Source organism: Salvelinus sp. IW2-2015, linkage group LG23 (assembly GCF_002910315.2).
Source record: "Salvelinus sp. IW2-2015 linkage group LG23, ASM291031v2, whole genome shotgun sequence".
NCBI lineage: Eukaryota > Metazoa > Chordata > Actinopteri > Salmoniformes > Salmonidae > Salvelinus > Salvelinus sp. IW2-2015.
Window position 1 is genome coordinate 31436518 of NC_036863.1, and position 16722 is coordinate 31453239.

Consider the following 16722-nt stretch of genomic DNA (forward strand, 5'->3'; position numbering starts at 1 on the left):
CCTGCTGAAAGAGGAAGTCCTCTCCCAGTGTCTGGTGTAAAGCAGACTGAATCAGGTTAGGATTCCTCTAGGATTTTGCCTGTACTTAGCTCCAGCCCGTTTCTTTTCATCCTGAAAAACTCCCCAGTCTTTGCAGATGTCAAGCATACCATTACCATGATGGAGCCACCACCATGCTGAAAATAAGGAGGCAGTTACTCAGTGATGTGTTGTGTTGGATTTGCCCCAAACATAAGGCTTTGCATTTAAGCCAAAAAGTGTATTTCTTTGCCGTGTTTTTTGTTTGTTGCAATATTAGTTTAGTGCCTTGTTGCATACATATGCATGTCTTGGAATTTTTTTATTCTGTATATTTGTGTTCTTCTTTTCACTCTGTCATTTTGACCATTATTGTGGAGTCACGACAATGTTGTTGATCCACCCATCACAGCCATTGAACTCTGTCGCCGTTTTAAAATCACCAATGGCCTCATGGTGACATCCCTAAGCAGTTTCCTTCCTGTCCTTTAGCTCAGTTCTGAAGGAAGACTGCATCTCGGATGTGTCTGGGTGGTTTGATACATCGTCCATCCATATACATCCTTCACAGCATAATTCTTTACTTGACCATGCTTAAAGAGATATTCAATGTCTGATTTGTTATTTTTACCCATCTACCAATCACTGTCCGTCCTTCTTTATGAGGCTTTAAAAAGCTCCCTGGTCTTTAGTTGAATCTGTGCTTGAAATTCAATACTTGACTGAGGGACCTTACAGATATTTTATGTACAGTATGTGGAACAGAGGAAGGTGCAGTCATTCAATATAACTTGATATATAACAAAATATCATTTGTTAAGCCACATTTGACTTCTGAACTCTTTTAGGCTTGCCTCAACAAAGGGGATGAATAGTTATGCAGCGACTCTATGGTAGTTATTTAATTAGTATACATTTTTTTTCACTTTGACATTATGGAGTATTTTGTGTGGATCAATGACACAAAAATTACAATTAAATCTATTTCAATCCCACTTTGTAACACAACAAAATATGAAAAAAGTTAAAGATATAGACTTTCTATAGGCACTGTAAATGTTACAATTGGCCAGCAATAATATATATCATGTATATTCTCAATTAAGAATATATACTGTAGTTTCAAAAAGGTCAGTACAGTGAGTAAATATGAACATGGAAGTGTTGAAAAACAAGATAGACCTCAAAAGGGCTTGTTAGGCAAAGGGTCAATTAAGTTGTCCATTTCTGTTGCAGCAATTATGCTCTGTTTGGTGTGAAAATAGATTTTTGCCTTACTCAGCAGTCACTGGCACCTAACACTTGTATTTTTGGGCTGCTACTTACCTGTGTCTGTCATCACCATGCCTATTTGCATATTTTTCACTATTAATGAAGATGCAGTTGTTCTACATTTTTCACATTATCGCAGCCAACCGCGTTTCCACCCAATATCACACAGGCGGTATAGTTCTTTACACTGTAAATTTCAGGTTTAAAATAACAATACAAATAGTTACCACCACATTACATTGACCATATTTACTTAACATTTCAGGGTGAGGGTTTTAGTTTGTAGTTACATTGAAAAATAACTACAACACCTGTTCTTTCCATGACATAGACTGACCAGGTGAGTCCAGGTGAAGCTATGATCCCTTATTTATGTCACTTGTTAAATCCACTTCAATCAATATAGATGAAGGGGAGGAGACAGGTTAAAAAATGATTTTAAAGCCTTGAGACAATTGAGACATGGATTGAGTAAGTGTGCCAGTCAAGACAAGAGATTTAAGCGCCTTTGAACGGGGTATGGTAGTAGGTGTCAGGCACACCGGTTTGTGTCAAGAACTGCAACGCTACTGGGTTTTTCATGCTCAACAGTTTGCCATGTGTATCAAGAATGGTCCACCACCCAAAGGACATCCAGCTAACTTGACACAACTGTGGGAGGCATTGGAGTCAACAACGCTTTTGACACCTTGTAGAGTCCATGCCCTGACGAATTGAGGCTGTTCTGAGGGCAAAATGGGGGGTGCAACTCAATATTAGGAAGGTGTTCCTAATGTTTGGTATACTCAGTGTATATGCCACTGACTTAGAAGGGGCAAAATTAGACTTAACACAACTCAATATTAGGAAGGTGTTCTTAATGTTTTATTCACTCAATAATTCCTACATTCACTATTCAAAACTAAGAACAAAACTATTCAAAATCATTATGGCATTGTTTTTATACACTCCAATACAAGCGAGTGGCGGCATGTGCGCACTTGTGCTCTTTTTGAGAACAAAGGGCTGGATGCACTAATGGTCAGTAGGCCACTGCTGATGTTGATGACCTAACCATCTGATCCACTCATGGTGAATTTACCTGAGATTCTAAATTACTCTCCAAATTGCACCTTAAGCGTGTGCTAATGACAATTCACATGTCAAAGTCACACACCACTCCCAGTGTATTATCTGGATTCCACAGTCTGAAATGTCTAAGTGTTATGATGCAAGATGTATATCAGATCTGGAACTTACAAACCATATGGCTATTACAGTAGCTCCAATTGGCTTATGGGCTACATTCTTCATATCAGCCCTCCTCTACTCCAGCCAATAAGCTTACATAAAATACAGAATATCTTATTTTGCTCATATTGAGTAGTCATTCACCTAGGCTACATTTCATCGGGGGAAATGTTAGATGTCTGGGTTAGATGGGGTGGGTACAAAGAACATCTGCAAAATGCTGTGGGTACATGGCAGGTCTGTGACAGAGTGAGCGGTAATTTCTGAAGGAATACAATACAATATAAAAGTTGGACTTTTTGTTTGGTTTCTTGTTTGTTATCCTCAATGATTTTAACAATACAATTTATATGTGGAGATTTTTCTGTGTTGTCAAAATTGTCAGAACCAGTCTGGGTGAAAGGAATTCCACTTTTCTAACCTTTTCCGTTTCCCCCCTGCTTTGGCATGCCATGCCCCAGTTTACATTCATATTCTTACGCCATGTTGACATCCACAGGATATGCCATCAACGTATTAATGTTCAGAAGTATTATCATCATCACATATCCTCATTTTGGATTTCCAATAATTCCAATTAATTCCTTAAAGGTTTATAGCTAAAGTGGATAAGAGCAGCATAGAGTAACATTTATATCCTTGCATTGATTACATTAATAATTTCATCACACATTTGAAGTACCTACATTTATTACTGATTTATGATTAACCAGATCAGTCACTCTCAATATCTATGGATTAATTAACCAGTATTTCCCCTTGTCATGCAATCCTATGCATTTTGCTGTGGCTAATTCTGTGTTGGTATGCTCAAATAGTATAACAAAACCATTCGGGACCCCAATCAGGGCCCCTGGGCATGTGCCCTGTGTTCCCCGTCAGTAATCCAGCCATGACAAAAATACTCTTAAATACATTATTTTTAGAATGGTCAATTCTCCCTCAGTGTCTTGCTTTTATTTGGGTGATTTCTAGTTCTCAAAGATTATATTATTTAAAAATATATAGTTTAATTATCTTTTCTACATACTTCCTGTCTGGCTTTAGGAACAATTTAGTGGTGCGCTGCTGCTTAGTGAATATAGGGGAAACACTGAATTACTTCAATCTTCCAGTAACATCAGACCAGGTCATCAGAACAGAATTATACTCATCATATTAAGGCACTGAAACTGAGCTTTGTGCTTTATTCTCTAACAGCTGGCTTTTCTGGCTCTAGATTCTGACCAAGAGCCAGTGGGCATTTAGCCTACTGCTGATACTGTAGAGAGGACTGTTTTGCTGCTTGGTTATAAGCTTTGTCCTTGTGTTTTTTACATAGAGCCTTGACACCTAACGCTATACGTCATTGAGGTATAGTTATGTCTGTACACACTGTCCAATCTCTTCCTGTGCTGACAGCTGCAGTAGAGCACCCCTCTTGCCCCCCTTGGCCCTGGCACTGCTGTTCACACCTTTCCCACACTCTCAAGTCATCACACCCTCTGCCCAGCTCTAATTAGAAATCAGATAAATTCTTACCCAGTCTGGTTCACCCGATGAGGATCTCACTCAGAAACTGTGAATCTGAGGGAGAAAAGTGAAAATGCTTAAATAATCTGGAACTGTGAATCAAATGAACTTTTCACAAATTCTAAAGAACCACACAAATAAGGTATACACTTGATGGCAGTAGTATTGGACATAAGGCCTCAATGTGAGGAGTCGTATAGAATGCCAGCCAGAGGCAATCACGTTTAATTTTGATCAGGGACCATGGTCCAGATTGGGTGTCAGCTTTTGTGTGGGGTGTTAAGTGTCAGTGGCGTATACACTGAGATACCAAACATTAGGAACACCGTCCTAATATTGAGTTGCACCCCCCCCACCTTTGCCCTCAGAACAGCCTCAATTTGTTGGGGCATGGACTTTACAAGGTGTCAAAAGCGTTCCATAGGGATGCTGGCCCATGTTGATTCCAATGCTTCCCACAGTTGTGTCAAGTTTGCTGGATGTCCTTTGGGTGGTGGACCATTCTTGATACACATGAAAAACTGTTGAGTGTGAATCAATCAAACCTGTGCGCTTGGCACCTACTACCATACCCAGTTCAAAGACGCTTCAATATTTTGTTTTGCCCATTCACCCTCTGAATGGCACACACATATACAATCCATGTCTCAATTGTCTCAAGGCTTAAAATCCTTCTTTAACCTGTCTCCTCCCCTTCATCTACACTGATTGAAGTGGATTTAACAAGTGACATAAATAAGGGATCATAGCTTTCACCTGTATTCACCTAGTCAATCTATGTCATTGAATGTATGTGTTTTGTATAGTCAGTGTATATCACCATGTTTATTTTTTAGCAAAAGAACAACTTGCTTAAGCGACGTGCCTTTCATAATGTTAGCAATTGTTCTGTGCTTGTAAATTTGTCATATAATGACAATCAAGCTCTGCTGTTACACTATTGTAGTTTTGATTAATTTGAATATTCCATTAGTCCATTCTCAATGGTTTCACCCCTGAAGGAAAAATTACAGGCCTCAAGCATTAGGTTATGGTCACTTCTGTTAAAATGTCAGGAAACAACTTATCAGAGTGGCAAAAGAGAAAGGCAGAGGGTAATAGGAACACATGTGCTCATTGAATGATGCTGTTGAGTAATTCTGTACTGTTTGTGTGTTTGTTTGTGATATTTCTAAAAGCCTTTAATATGTTCCTAAAGGTTTGAGGGTGGCAGAGACCACATGTTCCCCATGGAGTTCTTCTTCCCGCCCCAGAGGACCTGTCTGATCTGTGCAGATGAAGCATCTGGCTGCCACTATGGAGCGCTAACCTGTGGCAGCTGCAAAGTGTTCTTCAAGAGAGCTGCAGAAGGTAAGACTTGATAAAGTAATATGCCATTGCACCTCTCCACACAGAAGAAAGAGCAGAGCATCAATGGTGGAAATGGGATCCATAAACCAGATCCACCTCTCATGCTTTTTGGAAATAATGTATTAGATATAATGATGCCATAAGAAAAATTGTTCTTAATCTCTATGTATTTCAGAGGAAAATACCCAAGGTCCATAGTATTGACATGGTTTATTTGGAATATGTCAAAACCAATCTATGTAAATTTTTTACAAAATTGCCAGAAGTTACATTCATCCTAGTCTAACCATCTGGGAAATCCTCATATGGAAAGTCATTACATTTTTTCAGTGAATCAACCTGTGAGTCATATGACATATGAAATCCTGTTTCTGAGAAAAAGCTCATGATTATGAGCAGGGATGGGCACAGCTAATCGAATATCCAGATATCTGCCCTGACATCGGTATGCTACTTTTCCAACTTCAAATAGCAATTACAGTCACGCACCTAACAGAGTTTCTACAAGATCTGACACAAATCAATAAAAAACAATCACCAGAAACTCCCAGCGCATAAACAGGTTAGTTGTTTAGCAACAAAACCGACATTTGCGCAACTATGGGGCAAAACAGACAGTGTTGGCTTAGATTGTTGACAACATGTAAACTACACTGAACAAAAATATGAACGCAAAGTGTAAATGTAAAGTGTTGGTCCCATGTTCCATGAGCTGAAATAAAAGATCCCAGAAATGTTCAATACGCACAAAAAGCTTATTTCTCTCAAATTTTGTGCACAAATTTGTTTACATCCCTTTTAGTGAGCATTTCTCCATTGCCAAAATAATCCATCCACCTGACAGGTGTGGCATATCAAGAAGCTGATTAAATAGCATGATCATTACTAGGGTTGCACATTTTGGGGAATATTCAGAGGTGGAAACTTTCAGTGGGAATATATGGGAATTAATGGAAATATATGTAAATTTATATGAATACCATTTAAATGTAGATGTTTTATGCATTGGATATATTTACCATATCACATGGAGACAGAAACATAAACCTTTTACCTTATCATAAGTAGACATAATTGCAAATTATTAAATCCTTCCAATAGAAATCAAAAAATCTATTTAGTTACGAATTGAACTTTAATTAAATGAGTTGATTCTTCACATGGGATGATTTCACTGAACAACAAAAGAAAGGGAATATTGAATGATCTCCAATGATCTATCGCATCTCCCAAAAACGTTTTCAACATACGTAAACTGATAGTCTAGAAACTGAAGCTTTGGTTGTCTTTCTCTCAGGCTTCCATGTCTTCTCCCTGGACCTCCTTAATGTCCACTTCTTGAACATTAGACTCTGAGGCCTCATCTTCACTGTCACTTTCCAACCTTGTTGAGGATGGGTCGTTGTCAGGCTCAAAAAGCGATCCACAAAGTCCCTTACACCAGGTGGTTGATGAGATATGTTGGCACGACTGCCATATTGCATCTCCATCCCAAAGCCCTTGCTTGGAAGTGTACTTCACCAGACTGCCAAGAACCTTGCCCTCATCCAGGCCAAGGTGACGAGACACAGTAGTGATGACACCATAGGCCTTGTTGACCTCTGCACCAGACAGGATGCTCTTGCCAGCAAACTTGGGGTCCAACATGTACGCTGTGGCGTGTATGGGCTTCAGGCAGAAGTCTTCATGCTTTTTAAAGTATTTCAGAACTGCAGTTTCCTCTGCTTGGCGCAACAGTGAAGTGGACAGGGCAGTACGGATTTCTTCTCATACATCTGCAAGCAGAGTCTGAACACCAGACAGGATGGCATTGTATCCCTCAATCCGTGCAATAGCTACTGCTATAGGTTTCAGGAGTTTCAGGCTGCTTACCACTCTCTCCCCAAATACATCATCCAGGAGGATCCTCATGATGGGGCTGTCTATATCGGCAGACTGTGATATGGCCATTTCTTGGAGAGACTCCTTCCCCTCCAGGAGACTGTCAAACACGATGACAACACCACCCCAACGGGTGTTGCTGGGCAGCTTCAGTGTGGTGCTCTTATTCTTCTCACTTTGCTTGGTGAGGTAGAGTTCTGCTATAACTTGATGACCCTTCACATACCTAACCATTTCCTTGGCTCTCTTGTAGAGTGTATCCATTGTTTTCAGTGCCATGATGTCATTGAGGAGCAGATTCATTGCATGAGCAGCACAGCCAATGGGTGTGATGTGAGGGTAGGACTCCTCCACTTTAGACCAAGCAGCCTTCATGTTCACAGCATTGTCTGTCATCAGTGCAAATACCGTCTGTGGTCCAAGGTCATTGATGACTGCCTTCAGCTTATCTGCAATGTAGAGACCGATGTGTCTGTTGTCCCTTGTGTCTGTGCTCTTGTAGAATACTGGTTGAGGGGTTGAGATGTAGTTAATTATTCCTTGCCCACGAACATTCGACCACCCATCAGAGATGATTGCAATACAGTCTGCTTTCTCTATGATTTGCTTGACCTTCACTTGAACTCTGTTGAACTCTGCATCCAGCAAATTAGTAGATTAAGCATGTCTGGTTGGAGGGGTGTATGCTGGGTGAAGAACATTCAGAAATGTCTTCCAATACATATTGCCTGTGAGCATCAGAGGTGAACCAGTTGCATACAGAGCTCAAGCAAGACATTCATCAGCATTTCTCTGACTACGTTCCTCCATTGAATAAAACAACTTCTGATTCCAGGAGGAACATGAGCTGTTACTATCGATAAGGTGTCTGATTCATAATTCTCACCTCGAATAGAAGTAGAGGGACTTTTGTCAGAGGTTGCTTGTTGTGAGCTCGGAGGGAACTTTGTGCACTTGGCCAGATGATTCTACATCTTTGTTGCATTCTTCACATATGATTTGGCACAGTATTTGCAAATGTACACAGCTTTTCCTTCTACATTAGCTGCAGGGAAATGTCTCCACACATCAGATAGTGCCCGTGGCATTTTCCTGTAAAGATTAGGAAAAAATTAGTAAAAATAAATACAATTCCATGTACAGATAAATAGTTAAGCAGTTAGATTAAACAACTCCTTTGTAAGGTAAATGTTATAAAAGGAAACATGCATGGAAACAGGTGAATTAACACTCTTCAGTTAGCAGGCTCAAGCAAGCTAAAACCAACATGGTAACAAAAACTAACTAGCAGAATTTGTTAACAAGTTAGAAATGATTTAAACACACTTTGCTGTAGGCTACTATTTACTAGTTAACAAAAAATAATGTATGTCAGATAAAATATATTCACCCCACCCAGTATTTTAATCAAAACTTACCAGAAAGCATGTAGTCCTTGGCTCAGACAGTGTGGGCTCAATAGCATCTCATTAGTGTGCAAGATCTTGAGAATCAGCTGTACATGTGATGGAAGAGTGCACTTCACATGTGATGGAAGAATGCACTGAGCATGCAGAGGGTTGCAATTCCATTGAATTGGGGATAGTTTAAACAAAATATGCACATCGTGCACCGCTCCCAAGTATACTACTCGCCAATGTCCAGTCTCTTGACAACAAGGTAGACGAAATCAGAGCAAGGGTTGCCTTCCAGAGAGACATCAGAGATTGTAACGTTCTTTGTGTCACGGATACATGGCTCACTCGGGATACGTCATCAGAGTCGGTACAGCCACCTGGCTTCTTCACGCATCGCGCAGACAGAAACAAACACCTCTCTGGTAAGAAGAAGGGTGGGGGTGTATGCCTTATGATTAACGAGACGTGGTGTGATCATAACAACATACAGGAACTCAAGTCCTTTTGTTCACCTGACCTAGAATTCCTTACAATCAAATGCCGACCACATTATCTACCAAGAGAATTCTCTTRGATCATAATCACAGTAGTGTATATCCCGTCCCAAGCAGACACGTCGATGGCCCTGAAATAACTTAATTTGACTCTATGTTAACTGGAAACCACATATCCTGAGGCTGCATTTATTGTACCTGGGGATTTTAACAAGGCTAATCTGAAAACAAGGCTCCCTAAATTTTATCAGCATATCGAATGCGACCCGGGCTGGAAAAACCCTGGATCATTATTATTCTAACTTCCGCGACGCATATAAAGCCCTCCCCCACCCCCCTTTCGGGAAAGCTGACCACGACTCCATTTTGTTGCTCCCAGCCTATAGACAGAAACTAAAACAGGAAGCGCCTGTGCTCAGATCTGTTCAACGCTGGTCCGACTAATCGGATTCCACGCTTCAAGATTGCTTCGATCATGTGGACTGGGATATGTTCCGCATAGCGTCGGACAATAACATTGATGAATACGTTGATTCGGTGAGTGAGTTTATTAGCAAGTGCATCAGTGATGTTGTACCCACAGCGTCTATTAAAACATTCCCCAACCAGAAACCGTGGATTGATTGCAGCATTTGCGCAAAACTGAAAGCGAGAACCACTGCTTTTAATCAGGGCAAGGTGACCGGAAACATGACCGAAAACAAACAGTGTAGCTATTCCCTCCGCAAGGCAATCAAACAAGCTAAGCATCAGTGTAGAGACAAAGTAGAGTCACAATTCAATTGTTCAGACACGAGAGGTATGTGGCAGGGTCTACAGTCAATCACGGACTACAAAAGGAAAACCAGCCCCGTCGCGGACCATGATGTCTTGCTCCCAGACAAACTAAACAACTTCRTTGCTCGCTTTGAGGACAACACAGTGCCACTGACATGGCCCGCTACCAAAACCTGCGGGCTCTCCTTCACTGCAGCCAACGTGAGTAAAACATAAACGTGTTAACCCTCGCAAGGCTGCCGGCCCAGACGGCATCCCCGGCCGTGTCCTCAGAGCATGCGCAGACCAGCTGGCTGGTGTGTTTACGGACATATTCAATCAATCCTTATCCCAGTCTGCTGTTCCCACATGCTTCAAGAGGGCCACCATTGTTCCTGTTCCCAAGAAATCGAAGGTAACTGAGCTAAATGACTATCGCCCCGTATCACTCAGTTCCGTCATCGTGAAGTGCTTTGAGAGACTAGTCAAGGACCATATCACCTCCACCCTACCTGACACCCTAGACCCACTCCAATTTGCTAACCGCCCCAATAGGTCCACAAACGACACAATCACAATCGCAGTCACACTGCACACTGCCCTAACCCATCTGGACAAGAGGAATACCTATGTAAGAATGCTGTTCATCGACTACAGCTCAGCATTTAAAACCATAGCACCCTCCAAACTCGTCATTAAGCTCGAGACCCTGGGTCTTCACCCCGCCCTGTGCAACTCGGTCCTGGACTTCCTTACGGGCCGCCCCCAGGTGGTGAGGGTAGGTAACAACATCTCCATCCCGCTGATCCTCAACACTGGGGCCCCACAAGGGTGTGTTCTCAGCCCTCTCCTGTACTCCCTGTTCACCCATGACTGCGTGGCCATGCACACCTCCAACTCAATCATCAACTATGCAGACGACACTACAGTGGTAGGCTTGATTACCAACAATGACGAGACGGCCTACAGGGAGGAGGTAAGGGCCCTCAGAGTGTGGTGTCAGGAAAATAACCTCACACTCAATATCAACAAAACAAAGGAGATGATCGTGGACTTCAGGAAACAGCAGAGGGAGCAGCCCCCTATCCACATCGACGGGACAGTAGTGGAGAAGGTGGAAAGTTTTTAAGTTTCTTGGCGTACACGTCACGGACAAACTGAAATGGTCCACCCACACAGACAGCGTGGTGAAGAAGGCGCAGCAGCGCCTCTTCAACCTCAAGAGGCTGAAGAAATTTGGCTTCTTACCAAAAACACTCACAAACTTTTACAGATGCACAATCGAGAGCATCCTGTCGGGCTGTATGACCGCCTGGTACAGCAACTGCTCCGCCCACAACCGTAAGGCTCTCCAGAGGGTAGTGAGGTCTGCACAACACATCACCGGGGGAAAACTACCTGCCCTCCAGGACACCTACACCCGGTGTCACAGGAAGGCCAAAAAGATCATCAAGGACAACAACCACCCGAGCCACTGCCTGTTCACCCCGCTATCATCCAGAAGGCGAGGTCAGTACAGGTGCATCAAAGCAGGGACAGAGAAGCTGTTTTTCAGTCTCTATCTCAAGGCCATCAGACTGTTAAACAGCCATCACTAACATTGAGTGGCTGCTGCCAACATACTGACTCATCTCTATATACCCTACATTACTCATCTCATATGTATATACTGTACTCTATACCATCTGCTGCATCTTGCCTATGCCGTTTGGCCATCGCTCATTCATATATTTTTATGTACATATTCTTATTCATTCCTTTACACTTATGTGTATAAGGTAGTTGTTGTGAAATTGTTAGGTTAGATTACTTGTTAGATATTACTGCATGGTCGGAACTAGAAGCACAAGCATTTCGCTACACTCGCATTAACATCTGCTAACCATGTGTATGTGACAAATAAAATTCGATTTGATTTAAAGACCTAGAATTGCCTTATGTGTATCCCGCAAAAAAGGTTCACTGTTATAAGCTAACTTTTTTGATGAATTCAATCAAAATGCCCCCAAATTTTCCCATGAAAATTTCAGAAAAATACAAAAAAGCTCCCGACCCTTTGCAACCCTAATCATTACACAGGGACACCTTGTTCTGGGGACAATAAAAGGCCACTCTAAAATGTTTGGTCACACAACACAACACAATGCCACAGTGTGCAGTTGGCATGCTGACTGCAGGAATGTCCACCAGAGCTGTTGCCAGATAATTAAATGTTAATTTCTCTACTGTAAGCCTCCTCCAATGTTATTTTAGAAATGGCAGTACGTCCAACCGGCCTCACAACCGCAGACCACGTGTTTGGCGTCGTGTGTGTATGGCATCGCAGACCACGACGATGGCAAATTGTCGATGGCAATTTGAAATCGCAGAGATACTGTGACAAGATCCTGAGGCCCATTGTCATGCCATTCATCCGCCACCATCACCTCATGTTTCAGCATGATAATGCACGGCCGCATGTCACAATGATCTATACACAATTCCTGGAAGCTGAAAATGTCCCAGCTCACCAGACATGTCACACATTGAGCATGTTTGGGATGCTCTGGATTGATGTGTACAACAGCGTGTTCCAATTCCCGCCAATATCCAGTAACTTCGCACAGCCATTGAGGAGGAGTGGTACATGATTACACAGGCCATAATCAACAGCCTTATCATTTGCGAAGGTGATTAACTCAGCTCACTGGTCACCATAGCAACACCCACCCGTAGCACGCGCTACAGCCGGTATATTTCACTGGTCATCCCCAAAGCCAACACTTCCTTTGGCCGCCCTTCCTTCCAATTGCAAAAATCACTGAAGCTAGAGTCTTATATCTATCTACATTTTTTTAAGGTATCTGTGACCAACAGATGCATATCTGTATTCCAAGTCATGTGAAATCCATAGATGAGGGCCTAATTAATATATTTCTATTGACTGATTTTCTTATATGAACCTTAACTATTTGAAATTGTTGCATGTTGCATTCATATTTTTGTTCAGTATATAGTTTCCAAATGATTATTGAAAACATCTGTAGTGGTCCTATGTGTAGCTGGTGTAGGGAGTCAGGCGCAGGACAGCAGATATGAGTAATAAAGTACTTTACTCAAAAAATACAAATATACAAGGCAACAATGATAGCCCACAAACACGGACCGAATTACAATAAACAATCACTCACGAACACAACATGGGGAACAGAGGGTTAAATAATAAACAAGTAATTGGTTGAGTGAAGCCAGTTGTGATAAGACAAAGACAGAACAAATGGAAAATGAAAAGTGGATCGGCGGTGGCTAGAAGGCCGGTGACATCGACCGCCGAACGCCGCCCGAACAAGGAGAGGGACCGACTTCGGCGGAAGTCGTGACAACATCAATACATTTGCACAATGAGTACTGGTTTTCTCTCAAATACATCGTTAAAGTTATTGGTTAAATAGCTAGTGAATTTTTGTCATATTAGCATTGACATGAAATCGGTCAAAACACCTCAAAACAAGACATGGTATCAAGAACAAGATAAAACTATCTGAAACGAGCCACCTATGATTCCTCACATGGCAGCTTCTTGTTGCTAGCTATCTGACCGTTCAGAATCTGGCCACAAAGTACGGCTTCCGACGTTGTCAGCCAACCCGTCTAATAGCATTGGCTTAATCGGCTTAATCACCAATCAATCATCTCCAACAACATCTCCCCCCTAWCCCTTCCCGTACATGTCTTGTGTACCTCTGTTTACGGAGCCACACCGCGCAGTTGTGTGATTCGCTAAAATTAAAGATGACGAATATAGAATTCTATGGTCACTCCCACTAAGGCCAACTTTTAATTGTTGATAACCAAGACTTATATGTGCGGTGCGCAATAGCCTGGGGACGAGGTTAACACACACATTACGAGCTACCAAGGCAAGCTAATCAGGCCTTTACTGACAATTAGATCTCATTAAAACCTCTTAAACTGATGCCCTCTGCTGGCATTTTCTAAACGATGCATAATATTGAATACTACATTTTGGTTTCGAAAAACTATAACTCCTACGAACACATGCTTAGTACTGTTAGAAAGGTAAGAACTGTGACCGAGATACAACAGGCCAAAAAACCCTGAAATATGTTTTTTTAGTTTTTGTCCCCCAGTGGGGTCAATTGGGACATAACACATTTGAATATCCAGGTTTTAAATAAAATATGTCACCAATTACAGTTAAATGGATAAAATGATTTTTTTTAAATGACACATTTTTTCCCCAGATCTTTTACCTAATGGTGGCGCTCTAAACATGTGCAAATTCCCATAGGAACACAGCCATTTTAAAAGCGCACGGCTTGTGCTACTTGTCATGCCTTCATTTTTCATCTTACAGGAATTATGTAAAGTACATATGAGGAGAAAGCTGAAGTCTCTTACTATCCATTAATGTAAATATATTTCCTGTCTGATTTCGAGTTTGTCCACTATATAGTATTAGGACGTATTTTGACCACTTAAAACAAGTTACGTCTGGTTTGGGTAGTGAGTCACTGTGCCAAAATGGCTAAATGCCCTAAGAAATCAGAGCTTTCAAGTTATGTTTTGTATTTTTTTGTAAGACAGACTGGGTGGAGTGGGGGGGAAGTACCGGGTCCAAAACAACCACTCAGTAATTAACCAACAGGTTAATTACTATTTCAAAATGATTTTGATGTCACACTGTTTCAGATGCAATATATTTTCTCTTTAATTGACCATAATCTGTAATGAAAATAACAGAAAACACCATCTATAAATTCTGCCTTCCAACTCCTACTCTAGGTATTAATTTGTTTGGTTCAGTATTTTCCTTTCACTATTGAAATGTGAGCGGAAGCCCCATAAATGCCATCAAACCATGCCCTGTAAAATTACAGATTTGATTTATTCAATGTGCTACTCAAAGAGCATATCAATTGACTCTTCAACGAAAGAGCTTTTATAGTCCAAGCTCCTGATTTTATGATCACCACACTGGACATGACAAAACATATGACTGTTCCGGTCAGGGGTTGGAACCATAATTATTTTCCAATCGTTTCGTTCTGAACAGAATCTTTTTTCCCACTGTTCCGACCAGCAAAATAAAGTTCTGAACCGATTCGAACCCCAAAAAAGTACCAATATTATTATTGATTTCCATTCCTTTTCATGCCTCTGAAATATATATATTTTTAAACATTTAGCTCTACATTAAATTACTTCACAAATCAGTGTGGATAGAGGAGCTTGCTGTTGAGTGGGTAAGTGATTTAATCTGTATAGGAAAGTAATTAAGAGAAAATTGTATTTAGCCGTAACAGCATGGATGAATCATAATGAAAGAAACACACACACCTTGCTGCCAGTCACAGTGTAGGGCACAAGATGCAACTGAAATTTTGAGGGCGAGGAGAGAGCGAGAGAGGATGGAGGAAGCTTGCCTTGAAGTGCTGGGCATCTTGTTATGACATCCATTATCTGAATTAGGCCCACAGAATTGGAGGAGCTTTGAATGTCTTTGAACTTCCGAGTTGGTTTAGCATTGGACCAGAGAAAACATTACCTAGCTAGCTAGTTAAAAAGCTTCTGTATGCAGAGCTGCACTAGAATTAAAAGTATGTCTTACCTTTTTGTTAGTATCATTACCTAGCATTGAAAAAGTCAATCCAGTCTTCTCTAATTAAACATCTAATTTCGGGAATTACGCTTGTAACGTTGTCAGTAGGCTACAGTAACCTATGCTTCATAGGGGGAGGGGCAGGTAGCACGCACACGCCCGCACACACACACACACACACACACACACACACACACACACACACACACACACACACACACACACACACACACACACACACACACACACACACACACACACACACACACACACACACACACACACACACACACACACACACTGTAAAAGATTTCCAGGTGGCAGGCAGATGCTGGAATAACTTCCTGAGCGACAGAGTGAGGGCTTTGCATAGGCGCTTTGTTGTGGGACTGGAAAAAAATGCCCGGAACGTAAAAGAACGTTATTAACCGGTTCCCATGCTTTTAAAATAACAGTTCCGGAACAGTATAGATCACTTTCGTTTTTGGTTCGGGTTCTGATCCTCAATTTTTTTTGTTATTTTCCGGTTTTCGGTTCTGTTTCCTGAACCGGTTCCAACCATTGGTTTCTGTGGTAATCATTTATGACTTACAACCATGTTACAACCATGATGTAACTTTCCTCCTCATTCAAAATAGAATTTCGTATTCTCTTATTCTTATCTCTGTTTGTCTTTGTTAGGTAAACAGAAATACCTGTGTGCCAGCAGAAACGACTGCACCATCGATAAGCTGAGACGGAAGAACTGCCCATCATGTCGACTGAGGAAGTGTTTTGAAGCTGGGATGACCCTCGGAGGTAAATACAACTATCATGTCAATTATTAAGTCAATGAGAAATATAAAGTACTTAGCGATCCATCCGCCCACCCACTGATCGATTATCATGGACAAAGGTTTGTGTATGTGAAAAACATTAAGAATACCTTCCTAATATTGAGTTGCAACTAGGGCTGTTACGGTGACTGTACTACCGCCACACCGGCAGTCACGAGTAATAACCGCAGTCAAATTCCATCTGACCGTTTAGTAACGGTAACTAGGCTTCTCCAAGCTCTGATGCTGCTGATGGTCATTAGTAGCCTACCAAACTTGCTAACTGCCTGGTAGTCAGGACTTTGTCCCTCTAATCACTCTGACATCAATGCAAATGTAATCAAAAATCAAATCAAACACTTCATGAGAGCCCATGAGCTCATGTTGCACAACAT

The 16722-nt window shown here is 41.5% G+C and overlaps 1 protein-coding gene across 1 annotated transcript in view; it reads left to right on the forward strand.

Annotated features, from left to right (window-relative positions):
- The window catches only part of LOC111950383 (androgen receptor), a 57878-nt gene that overhangs the window by 7692 nt on the left and 33464 nt on the right, over positions 1-16722 (forward strand). Inside the window, exons 3-4 of the mRNA XM_023967925.2 lie at positions 5231-5382; positions 16194-16310. Of these exons, the coding sequence (XP_023823693.1) occupies positions 5231-5382; positions 16194-16310 (269 nt within the window). The remainder of the gene's footprint in view (positions 1-5230; positions 5383-16193; positions 16311-16722) is intronic.